The sequence below is a fragment of the Oncorhynchus nerka genome, linkage group LG24 (genome assembly GCF_034236695.1).
Source record: "Oncorhynchus nerka isolate Pitt River linkage group LG24, Oner_Uvic_2.0, whole genome shotgun sequence".
In the NCBI taxonomy this organism is placed as follows: Eukaryota; Metazoa; Chordata; class Actinopteri; order Salmoniformes; family Salmonidae; genus Oncorhynchus; species Oncorhynchus nerka.
The window spans coordinates 65,624,097-65,638,193 of NC_088419.1; the positions used below are offsets into that span (position 1 = coordinate 65,624,097).

Genomic DNA, 14,097 nt, shown 5'->3' on the forward strand with positions numbered 1-14,097 from the left:
CACATTCTTAAAATAAAGTGGTGATCCTAACTGACCTAAGACAGGGCATTTTTTACTAGGATTAAATGTCAGGAATTGTTTAACTGAGTTTAAATATATTTGGCTAAGGTATGTAAACTTCCGACTCCAACTGTATATACACAAATAATAGAGAGAATGATTTTTCAGTTTTTATTTCTTTCACCACATTCCCAGACTATTATGTGTAATGTAATTGAAATGATACTCATGATCAAGTGCTAGATTCACCCATACAAATTACTGCCAGGAATTGAATAAACACATCACACCAGCACCATGATTAACCAATGACAAACATACCATTTTCTTTGACCTTCAAAATCGAAAAACCCAGGCTTTGCTGTATTGCACTTTCCAACCTTTACCTGTGAACATATGAAAGCGGTGATGTTTCGGGAAGGGATTGAATAGCAGCATAGCCGAATAATCTGTTTGACAGCACAGAATTCTCACTAACCATTCAATGCCAATAGGTGAAAATTGATTATACACCTGTTTGTGATTTGTGTACTTAACTGTATCCCACCCCCACCACAAGTCAACAAAACAGTGTAACAATGATATTGTGTACGCAAGAGCATGATTTGGTGGCACAAATAGCTAGAAAATTACAGACATGAATGTAGCCTAAATATGCATACCATGTCACCTGATCTAGCATCTATCTAAATAACAAATGGAACCATTGTTTGGGATGTGCTGCTATCTGATAGTCACCTGTTTATACCTAGCATACAGGTACAACAATTGTTCCCTACTGGCCGTCTGAACTAGATCTCGGAGACGGTCTGCCGCTGCCTCAAATTCGTGTTCCAATTCCTCCCCTTCCAGTCGATGACCCGGGTCATCTACACCGCAGTAGAATTTCCCTAATCCTAGATCTGAGTCGGAGTCTGATCCTCCGCGGAGAGGCTCTCCTGTATCAGGCCGAGCTGGGTCGGTACCTGAGCCTGTGGCAGAATCAGGTGAAGACGATGGAGAGAGTGATGCCATTGTCGAAAATAAAGACGGCTGAAGAAATCAATGACAATTTTATAATATCGCTCTCAGTAGTTTCTACAGCCTACGCATATATAACGTTAATATGTATCGGGTTTCTATTTATTTGATCCTTTATCGCTAAGAATCGTTTATCCGTACTAGTTGGACTTGTTTGCACAAATGGTCCGTCTCTGGTACACCCCCCTAAAAGACTCGGGTAGAACTAAGACTAGGAACAAAGGTTCGGAGTCTGACAAATCAAATCACATTTTATTGGTCGCATACACATATTTAGCAGATGTTATTGTGGGTGTATCGGCATGATTGTGTTTCTAGCTCCAACAGTGCAGTAGTACACACAAATCTAAAAGTAAAATAATGGAATAATAAATATATAAATATTAGGACGAGCAATATCAACGTGGCATTGACTAGAATACAGTATATACATATGAAATTAGTAAAACAGTATGTACACATGATTAAAGTGACCCGTGTTCCGTTATTAAAGTGACCAGTGATTCCATGTCTATGTACATAGAGCAGCAGCCTCTAAGGTACAGGGTTGAGTGACCAGGTGGTAGCCGGCTAGTGACAGTGACTAAGTTAAGGGCAGGGTACTGGGTGGAGGCCGGCTAGTGATGGCTATTTAACAGTCTGATGGCCTTGTCTGAAGCTGATTTTCAGTCTCTCGGTCCCAGCTTTGATGCACCTGTACTGACCTCGCCTTCTGGATGATAGCAGGGTGAACAGATGTCCTTGATGATCTTTTTGGCCTTCCTGTGACATCGGGTGCTGTTGGTGTCCTGGAAGGCAGGCAGTGTGCCCCCGGTGATGCGTTGGGCAACCCGCACCATCCTCTGGAGAGCCCTGCGGTTGCCATTCCAGGCGGTGATACAGCCCGACAGGATGCTCTGAATGGTGCATTAGTAAACGTTTATGTGTGTGTTAGGGGCCAAAACAGAATTTCTTCAGCCTCCTGAGGTTGAAGAGGCGCCGTTGCACCTTCTTCACCACACTGTCTGTGTGGATGGACCATTTCAGATTGTCATTGGTGTGTATGCCGAGGATCTTGAAGCTTTTCACCTTGTCCATCTCGGTCCCGTCGATGTGGACGGACGCGTCGACCTAAGATCCAGACAGAAATAATTGTATTTATTAGGATCCCCATTATCCGGCGCCTATGGCGACAGCTAGTTTAACTGGGGTCTGACCCATAACGAAAAAGACATTACAGACAAAATACTACAATGTACATACATTTAAAAGCATGAACATGTGTTTGTCTTTCAGTTACACATAAACTCAGGGGAAAAAAAGAAACGTCCTCTCACTGTCAACTGCGTTTATTTTCAGCAAACTTAACATGTGAAATATTTGTATGAACATAACAAGATTAAAGAAATGAGACATAAACTGAACAAGTTCCACAGACATGTAACTAACAGAAATTGAATAATGTGTCCCTGAACAAAGGGGGATCAAAATCTGGTGTGGCCACCAGCTGCATTAAATACTGCAGTGCATCTCCTCCTCATGGACAGCACCAGATTTGCCAGTTCTTTCGGTGAGATGTTACCCCACTCTTCCACCAAGGCACCTGCAAGTTCCCGGACATTTCTGGGGGGAATGGCCCTAGCCCTCATCCTCCGATCCAACAGGTCCCAGACGTGCTCAATGGGATTGAGATCCGGGCTCTTCACTGGCCATGTCAGAACACTGACATTCCAGTCTTGCAGGAAATCACGCACAGAACGAGCAGTATGGCTGGTGGCATTGTCATACTGGAGGGTCATGTCAGGATGAGGGTACCACATGAGGGAGGAGGATGTCTTCCCTGTAACGCACAAGCTCAGTCTGATGATGCTATAACACACCGCCCCAGACCATGACGGACCCTCCACCTCCAAATCGATCCCGCTCCAGAGTACAGGCCTCTATGTAACGCTCATTCCTCAGACAATAAACGTGAATCCTACCATCACCCCTGGTGAGACAAAACCACGACTCATCAGTCCAGCCTCTCTCAGCCTAATGCGGACAGTCTGAGCACTGATGGAGGGATTGTGTGTTCCTGGTGTAACTCGGGCAGTTGTTGTTGACATCCTGTACCTGTCCCGCAGGTGTGATGTTCGGATGTACCGATCCTGTTCAGGTCTTGTTGCACGTGGTCTGCCACTGCAAGGACGATCAGCAATCCGTCTTGTCTCTCTGTAGCGCCATCTTAAGCGTCTCACAGTCCTCACATTGCAGGGACCCTGGGCATCTTCATTTTGGTGTCTTTCAGAGTCAGTAGCAAGGCATCTTTAGTGTCCTACGTTTTCATAACTGTGACCTTAATTGCCTACCGTCTGTAAGCTGTTAGTGTCTTAACGACCGTTCCACAGGTGCATGTCCATTAATTGTTTATGGTTCATTGAACAAGCATGGGAAACAGTGTTTAAACCCTTTACAATGAAGATCTGTGAAGGTATTTGGATTATCGTTGAAAGACAGGGTCCTGAAAAAGGGACGTTTCTTTTTTTGCTGAGTTTACATGTCAGTACATACACACAACAAGTAGGTCACATGGGGGAAGAGGCATTGTGCCATGAGATGTTGCTTAATTTGTTGGTTTTTTAAACCAGGTTTGCTGTTTACTTGCGCTATATAAGATAGAAGGGGGTTCCATTCACTCATGGCTCTGTATAATACTGACGTTTCCTTGAAATTGTTCTGGACCTGTGGAGAGTGAAAAGACCCATGGTGGCATGTATGGTAAATGTGTGTAAGTTGACTATGTAAACAATTTGGAATTTCTAACACATTAATGTTTCTTATAAAAACAAGAAGTGATGCAGTCAGTCCTTCCTCAACTCTTAGCCAACAGAAACTGGCATGCATAGTATTAATATTAGCCCCCTGATTACAATGAAGAGCAAGAAGTGACACTCCGTTCTGGGTCAGCTGCAGCTTAATTAAGTCTTTCTTTGCAGTACTTGACCATATGACTGGAAAATAATCACGATAAGATAAAACTAGAGCTTGTGCATTAAATGCATGTTTCTAGTGGTAGACAGGTACACACAGTAGAGTAAAAAAGTGTGGTGTCTGGTGTCAGGAACAGTTGGATATACTATATGTGTCACAAAAATCCTTGATGAAGGCCTATCCCAAGCCGAAAATCGTTGGCGTTTGTTAGACCTGTAGCCTAGGCAGCCGATTGTTCAAATCAAACCAAATGTATTTATATAGCCCTTCTTACATCAGCTGATATCTCAAAGTGCTGTACAGAAACCCAGCATAAAACTCCAAACAGCAAGAAATGCAGGTGTAGAAGCACGGTGGCTAGGAAAAACTCCCTAGAAAGGCCAAAACCTAGGAAGAAACCTAGAGAGGAACCAGGCTATGAGGGGTGGCCAGTCCTCTTCTGGCTGTGCCGGGTGGAGATTATAACAGAACATGGCCAAGATGTTCAAATGTTCATAAATGACCAGCATGATCAAATAATAATAATCACAGTAGTTGTCGAGGTTGCAGCAAGTCAGCACCTCAGGAGTAAATGTCAGTTGGCTTTTTATAGCCGATCATTAAGAGTATCTCTACCGCTCCTGCTGTCTCTAGAGAGTTGAAAACAGCAGGTCTGGGTCAGAAGACACTGTGGCCCCATCCAATGATACCCCCGGACAGGGCCAAACAGGCAGGATATAATCCCACCCACTTTGCCAAAGCACAGCCCCCACACAACTAGAGGGATATCTTCAACCAACAACTTACCATCCTGAGACAAGGCCGAGTATAGCCCACAAAGATCTCCTCCACGGCACAACCCAAGGGAGGGCGTCAACCCAGACACGAAGATCACGTCAGTGACTCAACCCACTCAAGTGACGCACCCCTCCTAGGGACGGCATGGATGAGCACCAGTAAGCCAGTGACTCAGCCCCTGTAATAGGGTTAGAGGCAGAGAATTCCAGTGGAGAGAGGGGAACTGGCCAGGCAGAGACAGCAAGGGCAGTTTGTTGCTCCAGAACCTTTCCATTCACCTTCACACTCCCGGGCCAGAGTACACTCAATCATATGACCCACTGAGGAGAAGACAGCGCCGACAGAGATGGCCGCCTCGCTTCGCGTTCCTAGGAAACTATGCAGTTTTTTGTTTTTTTACGTGTTATTTCTTACATTAGTACCCCAGGTCATCTTAGGTTTCATTACATACAGTCGAGAAGAACTACTGAATATAAGATCAGCGTCAACTCACCATCAGTACGACCAAGAATATGTTTTTCGCGATGCGGATCCTGTGTTCTGCCTTACAAACAGGACAACGGAATGGATCGCATGCAGCGACCCAAAAAAACGACTCCGAAAAAGAGGGAAAAGAGGCGGTCTTCTGGTCAGACTCCGGAGACGGGCACACCGTGCACCACTCCCTAGCATTCTTCTTGCCAATGTCCAGTCTCTTGACAACAAGGTTGATGAAATCCGAGCAAGGGTAGCATTCCAGAGGGACATCAGAGACTGTAACGTTCTGTGCTTCACGGAGAGACGCTATCCGAAGCGGTGCAGCCAACGGGTTTCTCCATGCATCGCGCGGACAGAAACAAACACCTTTCTGGTAAGAAGAGTGGCGGGGGCGTATGCCTTATGGCTAACGAGACATGGTGTGATGAAAGAAACATACAGGAACTCAAATCCTTCTGTTCACCTGATTTAGAATTCCTCACAATCAAATGTAGACCGCATTATCTACCAAGAAAATTCTCTTCGATTATGATCACAGCCGTATATATCCCCCCCCAAGCAGACACATCGATGGCTCTGAACGAACTTTATTTAACTCTTTGCAAACTGGAAACCATTTATCCGGAGGCTGCATTCATTGTAGCTGGGGATTTTAACAAGGCTAATCTGAAAACAAGACTCCCTAAATTTTATCAGCATATCGATTGCGCAACCAGGGGTGGAAAAACCTTGGATCATTGTTACTCTAACTTCCGTGACGCATATAAGGCCCTGCCCCGCCCCCCTTTCGGAAAAGCTGACCACGACTCCATTTTGTTGATCCCTGCCTACAGACAGAAACTAAAACAAGATGCTCCCACGCTGAGGTCTGTCCAACGCTGGTCCGACCAAGCTGACTCCACACTCCAAGACTGCTTCCATCACGTGGACTGGGATATGTTTCGTATTGCGTCAGATAACAACATTGACGAATACGCTGATTCGGTGTGCGAGTTCATTAGAACGTGCGTTGAAGATGTCGTTCCCATAGCAACGATTAAAACATTCTCTAACCAGAAACCGTGGATTGATGGCAGCATTCGCGTGAAACTGAAAGCGCGAACCACTGCTTTTAATCAGGGCAAGGTGTCTGGTAACATGACCGAATACAAACAGTGCAGCTATTCCCTCCGCAAGGCTATCAAACAAGCTAAGCGTCAGTACAGAGACAAAGTAGAATCTCAATTCAACGGCTCAGACACAAGAGGCATGTGGCAGGGTCTACAGTCAATCACGGACTACAGGAAGAAATCCAGCCCAGTCACGGACCAGGATGTCTTGCTTCCAGGCAGACTAAATAACTTTTTTGCCCGCTTTGAGGACAATAAAGTGCCACTGACACGGCCTGCAACGAAAACATGCGGTCTCTCCTTCACTGCAGCCGAGGTGAGTATGACATTTAAACGTGTTAACCCTCGCAAGGCTGCAGGCCCAGACGGCATCCCCAGCCGCGCCCTCAGAGCATGCGCAGACCAGCTGGCCGGTGTGTTTACGGACATATTCAATCAATCCCTATACCAGTCTGCTGTTCCCACATGCTTCAAGAGGGCCACCATTGTTCCTGTTCCCAAGAAAGCTAAGGTAACTGAGCTAAACGACTACCGCCCCGTAGCACTCACTTCCGTCATCATGAAGTGCTTTGAGAGACTAGTCAAGGACCATATCACCTCCACCCTACCTGACACCCTAGACCCACTCCAATTTGCTTACCGCCCAAATAGGTCCACAGACGATGCAATCTCAACCACACTGCACACTGCCCTAACCCATCTGGACAAGAGGAATACCTATGTGAGAATGCTGTTCATCGACTACAGCTCGGCATTTAACACCATAGTGCCCTCCAAGCTCGTCATCAAGCTCGAGACCCTGGGTCTCGACCCCGCCCTGTGCAACTGGGTACTGGACTTCCTGACGGGCCGCCCCCAGGTGGTGAGGGTAGGCAACAACATCTCCTCCCCGCTGATTCTCAACACTGGGGCCCCACAAGGGTGCGTTCTGAGCCCTCTCCTGTACTCCCTGTTCACCCACGACTGCGTGGCCACGCAAGCCTCCAACTCAATCATCAAGTTTGCGGACGACACAACAGTGGTAGGCTTGATTACCAACAACGACGAGACGGCCTACAGGGAGGAGGTGAGGGCCCTCGGAGTGTGGTGTCAGGAAAATAACCTCACACTCAACGTCAACAAAACTAAGGAGATGATTGTGGACTTCAGGAAACAGCAGAGGGAACACCCCCCTATCCACATCGATGGAACAGTAGTGGAGAGGGTAGCAAGTTTTAAGTTCCTCGGCATACACATCACAGACAAACTGAATTGGTCCACTCACACAGACAGCATCGTGAAGAAGGCGCAGCAGCGCCTCTTCAACCTCAGGAGGCTGAAGAAATTTGGCTTGTCACCAAAAGCACTCACAAACTTCTACAGATGCACAATCGAGAGCATCCTGGCGGGCTGTATCACCGCCTGGTACGGCAACTGCTGTGCCCTCAACCGTAAGGCTCTCCAGAGGGTAGTGAGGTCTGCACAACGCATCACCGGGGGAGAAAACTACCTGCCCTCCAGGACACCTACATCACCCGATGTTACAGGAAGGCCATAAAGATCATCAAGGACATCAACCACCCGAGCCACTGCCTGTTCACCCCGCTATCATCCAGAAGGCGAGGTCAGTACAGGTGCATCAAAGCTGGAACCGAGAGACTGAAAAACAGCTTCTATCTCAAGGTCATCAGACTGTTAAACAGCCACCACTAACATTGAGTGGCTGCTGCCAACACACTGACACTGACTCAACTCCAGCCACTTTAATAATGGGAATTGATGGGAAATGATGTAAATATATCACTAGCCACTTTAAACAATGCTACTTTATATAATGTTACTTACCCTACATTATTCATCTCATATGCATACGTATATACTGTACTCTATATCATCGACTGCATCCTTATGTAATACATGTATCACTAGCCACTTTAACTATGCCACTTTGTTTACATACTCATCTCATATGTATATACTGTACTCGATACCATCTACTGTATCTTGCCTATGCTGCTCTGTACCATCACTCATTCATATATCCTTATGTACATGTTCTTTATCCCCTTACACTGTGTATAAGACAGTAGTTTAGGAACTGTTAGTTAGATTACTTGTTGGTTATTACTGCATTGTCGGAACTAGAAGCACAAGCATTTTGCTACACTCGCATTAACATCTGCTAACCATGTGTATGTGACAAATAAAATTAGATTTTCAGTAAAGACTTAAAGGTTGAGATCGAGTCTGCGTCTCTCACATGGGTAGGCAGACCATTCCATAAAAATTGAGCTCTATAGGAGAAAGCCCTGCCTCCAGCTGTTTGCTTAGAAATTCTAGGGACAATTGGGAGGCCTGCATCGTACTGTTGGTATGTACAGCAGGACCAAATCGGAAGATAGGTAGGAGCAAGCCCATGTAATACTTTGTAGGTTAGCAGTAAAACCTTGAAATCAGCCCTTGCCTTAACAGGAAGCCAGTGTAGGGAGCCTAGCACTGGAGTAATATTATTTATTTTTTAATGGTTCTAGTCAGTTGGCGCTAGATCTGCACTATCGTCTAGGATTTATGTGCTGGACTAGTCTCCCCAGCATGTTTGTTGCCTCCATCACTGTATCAATTTTGCCTTACCCGTGGACCGGCTCACCCATTCAGGCTGCAAATGCATAATTGTTCTCCTTAACTGGCTTTAATCGCGGGCCGTCGGAACAAATATGTACCCTTGGCTGAACGCGGTATGCTGTGTGCAACACCCAGAAATTCCGAAAATGGTGGTGGAAAATTGTGTTATGTCTAGAGAGTAGCCTACACGTATGTGTCCAGTTTTTTCCTAAGGCCATCCATTAAAGCTAGGAGGGAAATTATGCCTTTGCAGGCTGAATTGGGGATGTTTTATGTACGAGCCGGTCCACGAGGGACACGAGTGTGTATTACTTGCTGGCCACATCCATCCTAGACGATATTGCAGATCAAGCGTACACTAACGGCTGCCTAGGCGATTAGACATGCAGCTGCTGTTTATGTATTTATATTTTCTACCGAAATGGCAATATTTTTGTATGTAGCCTATATTTTTTTCGTTTAGCCTATATGGCCATTATTTGTTTTTCTGCCCAAAAGACGTAGCAACCTATGTTGTAGCCTACTGACAAGAGCAACTTTATTATTATTATAATATTATCTGGTTAAATAAAACAGAAAAGACTATCGGAACCGTTACAAAAAAAGTGTACACTTACAAAACGGTGTTATTTTGGACGCAAATTTGCAGCATACTGCAGTTGTACTTCACTTTAATTGCAGTTACACTGCACTCTGACTGCAATCTCTTTTCTTAAGAGAATTAACTCATTGCAATTGTAGCCTATGTAACTGTAGCCTGTTGAATTAGTGTTGTTCGTCCAGTAGATGGCAGTATTTACAAGGTGTTGATCTATTATTAAAGGTGGCATCAGTAAACTGCACGCACCCACACCGGTCTCGCATTGCAAGTCATCATGATGGAATGGAACTCCCAACAGGATGATGATTCATATTAGCAGTGCAGACGCGCAAAGGGAAGTAGGCTATTGTGAATTAAATATAAAAAAACTGCACCTTACATTGTGGACCCTGGTACACCACTTGGCCTCAGAGAAGATGGATGGTCTGGAAACAAAACCAGACCAACAAAGTAACTTTATTTGTGTTGACATGTTGGTGGTCCTTAATCCTCATTATATGGTCAGTAGGCCAGGCTATTGTTGCTCAAAGACGATAAATAAATGGAGAAGTCCGAGACAATTGCAGTGAAACAAATGGGAATTAAAAAATCAGATTCATAAACTTTTAATGATGCTCCTTCATTCCCGACCTTACTAAAAAAAATGTTTCATGTCATTTCTTCTCGTACGATAGGCTATGGGATGACCTTGCCAACAGACAGTTGATTAGCCATTTCATGTGATTGTGTGGCAAAGTAAAAGTTGGTAAGTCTCTGAAGTTCAGAAGAAACAAATCTTCACAGTCTATAGCCTAAATTAAAATGATTTAACCTTATAGAATAAATAATTTGGCTCAAATGAATATATATTGTTTGTGACTATTGGCAAATACAGCGTATTTGAGGATTATTTTACACATCGTCCTTTTTAGTGACGCGGCCAGTAATTCTGAGGCATATTCCCAGAAATGAACCCCTAGAAATCAAGTGAAAGTGACAGCGAGGATTCCACCCAGGTCCTTATTAATCAATAGGCCTACCATAATTCATGCAGTTAGGCTATACATGTAGAAAACATTTTTCTACAAATAATATACCAATAAAGAAAAGACAGAGAGCTTAATTGGCTACAGTTAGGGTGTCTTCCACTGAGGGGGTCTTCAGGGTTATATTCATTACGCCGACTCTGTTTCAAAACGTTTCGTCCCTTGCGAAACGTTTTACTCCAAACGGAAAAGTCCCTACCCGTTTCGTTCCATTTCCTCAGTTTGCTTCTGTTTTGTTCTTAAACGGTAAACGGTTTCCTTTGCGAGATGTAATGAATACACCCCTGATACACCGCCTGTCACTGCGCAGTGACGCAACCACGTTGTTGGCTGAAAGCGATGGCAAACTGCTATGTCCCCAGAATTGACAGGGGATCGAAGGTAGTCACTGAAGCATTTGCACCGGGACCGTTATATTGTCATCAAACCACCTGTTATAGGGAGGGAGGCCTCTGTAACGCCATCCCTCCCACAAAATAGAATGGGACGGAGTTTCTTTGGAGTACGCTAAACGGCATAAGACAGTGTGCCCTAGAGTTAACTGACGCATGCGAGCCAGCAAGTTGACAGACATAACAAAACTTGCGTCAACAGGGGACAGTCCTACTAGGAATTACGGACGTTGAGTAGATAGCTGGTCCTGCAAAATGAAATTCGCGGAGCACCTTTCGTCCCATATTACTCCGGAATGGAGGAAACAGTACCTTCAATATGAGGTAATTACACATGTTTTTATTTCGATGTAGGATGATGCTTTCTGATTTAAAGTGAGAAAAGTCACTCATATCCATGTTAATGAATACATAATGAATTGATAGCATGGTATTGGTATCGGTATTGGTCTTCGTAAATTGTATTAATCTTGATTTGTGTTTTTCTTATAGCTGTCCCTTTAACTTTTAGCCTACTTCTTGAATAGTGTAACAATAGACTGCTTGAATATGTAAATACGGATAGTTTATGGTAGGCTATTGCGTTGGCTGTAACTTTCCTTTTGATAAACCAAGCAGTCTTATTTCATTCATTTAGATTGTTTTAAAATGTTAACTATGATGCACAAAGCAATTGCCTATCTTTGTGCAACCTTTCCTGAGGCTGTCAGTTTGATGGTACAGTACTTTTGTTCATAGATCAAATGTTTGCTATTCATAGGCCCTAAGTATTTATTCATTTTGTTAATTATTTTATTAGCAAACTGAATTATTATATATACGGGATACATTGTTATCTTTCTTTCTATTTGTTGACATACACTGTATTTTTTTCACTACAGTCGTCGCGTGCGCTACATGGCGCATTACATTGGAACGCTGAACAATAAGGATAGTATTTATGTGGCTTAGTCCATTGATTTTGTTTGCCAGTGTTGGAAAACAACTTACAATATTTATTTGGTTGTTTAAGAATGAGAAATGTAACTTTTTGAATAAAATATGTCAATTAATATGCATAGGATAGTCTCAGTAAATGGATAAAATCACAATACAATATTTTCATTATAATTCATACATTTTTTTATATCCTGGAAAATTATATCCCCTTGCGACATAACTTATTTGATTGAATAACACTTGAATAACACATGTAAGTTATTTTGTTAAATGCAATTTTGGTTAATAAGATATTATGGCTTGCTTTGTTTGAAAAGCTTTAATTGAATGGATTAGATATAGCCTAGCCAAAACCAAAAAGTCTAAAACTGGACATTTTTATTGTGTCTATGGTTTGGAGAAAGCAGTCTGAGGAGCATTTTCAATGTCACATCTTCTTGGTTCACGTTAAGAGCCTGGGCGCAGAAAGGCTCTAACAAGGCTGCCCATTCCATTTTGATCTATGAATTATAGACAAAGATGCTGAAGCGAGACTCTGGATGTTTCTTAGTCTGCATCCCACTATCAAACCTGCATGCCTCACTCTGTGGGCTTATACCATGCTATAACAAGATAAATTCATATACAACTTATAATTACCTTAAATTGATCTAGCAAACCAACAAGTAGGTACAGGAAGGTATCTGCCTTCATTTGGATTAGGTGAGAGTAAAACGCATATGGCCACACTAGTCTTTGTCTATATTTGCAGCCTGACGCATGGAATCCAATACATGGCCATATCAGCCATTTTACACCTCAGTCAGCTTTGAGATGGATGACCTTCTCAGCGCTGTCATGCCATGTTGGACAAATATTTAAATAATACTCAATATGACTTATTATATGCAATTGTCTTTTTCAGAAAGCACTTTGCTTTGTACTTTTAGTATTTTTCTCTGAGTGAAAGAAATATGTATTGTCTAGTCTCCTTAAGCTGTTGCGCTGTATTGACAGAAATCTGGTCGCAATTATTCTGATTACAAATCAATTCTGAAACATTGTAAGACTTTACAAGTGGCTCTTATACCTGTGTATTAACACTGGTATTACTACAGCAACAACATTGTTATATATATTTTTTTGTAATTGCTTAATTGAAAAGGAAAATACCTTAGAGCAATGGATCTGGTTGATGTTTTATTGTGGGAGAATTTATTACAGAGCTCCATGCATGAATCCCATGTGGAGTTTTCTTTCATTTCATCCATTGAATGCACTTATAGGTGTTTAAATCATATGCTGGTACATGAGCATTAGACAACACTCCTGTGGCCAAGCAAAGTCAATCCAGATTCTCCAAGCAGATTGGTGTTACAACTGTAATCTGTACAGTATCAGATGGGTGTTGAACATGGGAACGAAATCATAATAGCAAAAGGCATTATATTTCATTGCACAGTTATTTCTTTGCACAGTCATAGCATAGTAAAAAAAAACAGAGGCCTGAGTCAGACTTGCAATGCATAGTTTGTGTGTTAGGCTTCTTCAACTGTCTGACTTGTTTGTCTGTTATGGACATGTGCCTCCCACTCCAGTGCCCTCAAGCAACAATTGCCAAGAGCCTTTGACTCTTAGAGAATACAGATAACTATATTATCCACCGTAAATATTCAATCAAATCACATTTGACTTGTCACGTGCGTTGTAGACAACAGGTGTAGACTAACAGTGAAATACTTACTTACGAGTACATTTCAAACAATGCAGATCAGATCAAAAAATACAAAATAATAGAAATAGTGACACGAGGAATAAATACACAGTGAATAATAATGACAAAAAATAACATGGCTATATATAGTGAGTAGGAAATGACATTACTATATACAGGGAGTACCAATAGCGAGTCCATGTGCAGGGGTACGAGGTAATTGATGAAGCTACAGGGCATTCGGAAAGTATTTAGACCCCTTTACTTTTTTCACATTTTGTTACGTTACAGCATTATTCTAAAATGAATTAAACACACAATACCCCATAATGACAAAGCAAACACTGGTTTTTAGATGAAACATCACATTTACATAAGTATTCAGACCCTTTAATCAGTACTTTGTTGAAGCACCTTTGACAGCGATTACAACCTCGAGTCTTCTTGGGTATGATGCTACAAGCTTGGCACACCTGTATTTGGGGAGTTTCTCCCATTCTTCTCTGCAGAT

General features: G+C 42.9%; 2 protein-coding genes across 3 annotated transcripts in view; one reads left to right on the forward strand and one right to left on the reverse strand.

Annotated features, from left to right (window-relative positions):
* LOC115108439 (acyl-CoA-binding domain-containing protein 6-like) overlaps window positions 1-1,190 on the reverse strand; it is a 61,132-nt gene extending 59,942 nt beyond the window's left edge. Inside the window, exons 1-2 of the mRNA XM_029632763.2 lie at window positions 739-1,190; window positions 322-386 (exon numbers count right to left, since the gene is read on the reverse strand). Coding sequence (XP_029488623.1) covers window positions 322-386; window positions 739-1,014 — 341 coding nt within the window. The 5' untranslated portion in view covers window positions 1,015-1,190. The remainder of the gene's footprint in view (window positions 1-321; window positions 387-738) is intronic.
* Window positions 1-14,097, forward strand: part of xpr1a (xenotropic and polytropic retrovirus receptor 1a) — a 115,470-nt gene that overhangs the window by 4,193 nt on the left and 97,180 nt on the right. The window contains exon 1 of one of the 2 annotated variants that reach the window (XM_029632761.2): window positions 10,938-11,278. The exons of the other annotated variant lie outside the window; for it this stretch is intronic. Coding sequence (XP_029488621.1) covers window positions 11,210-11,278 — 69 coding nt within the window. The 5' untranslated portion in view covers window positions 10,938-11,209. Of the gene's footprint in view, window positions 1-10,937; window positions 11,279-14,097 lie in introns of those variants that run through there. 2 annotated transcript variants of the gene reach the window in all.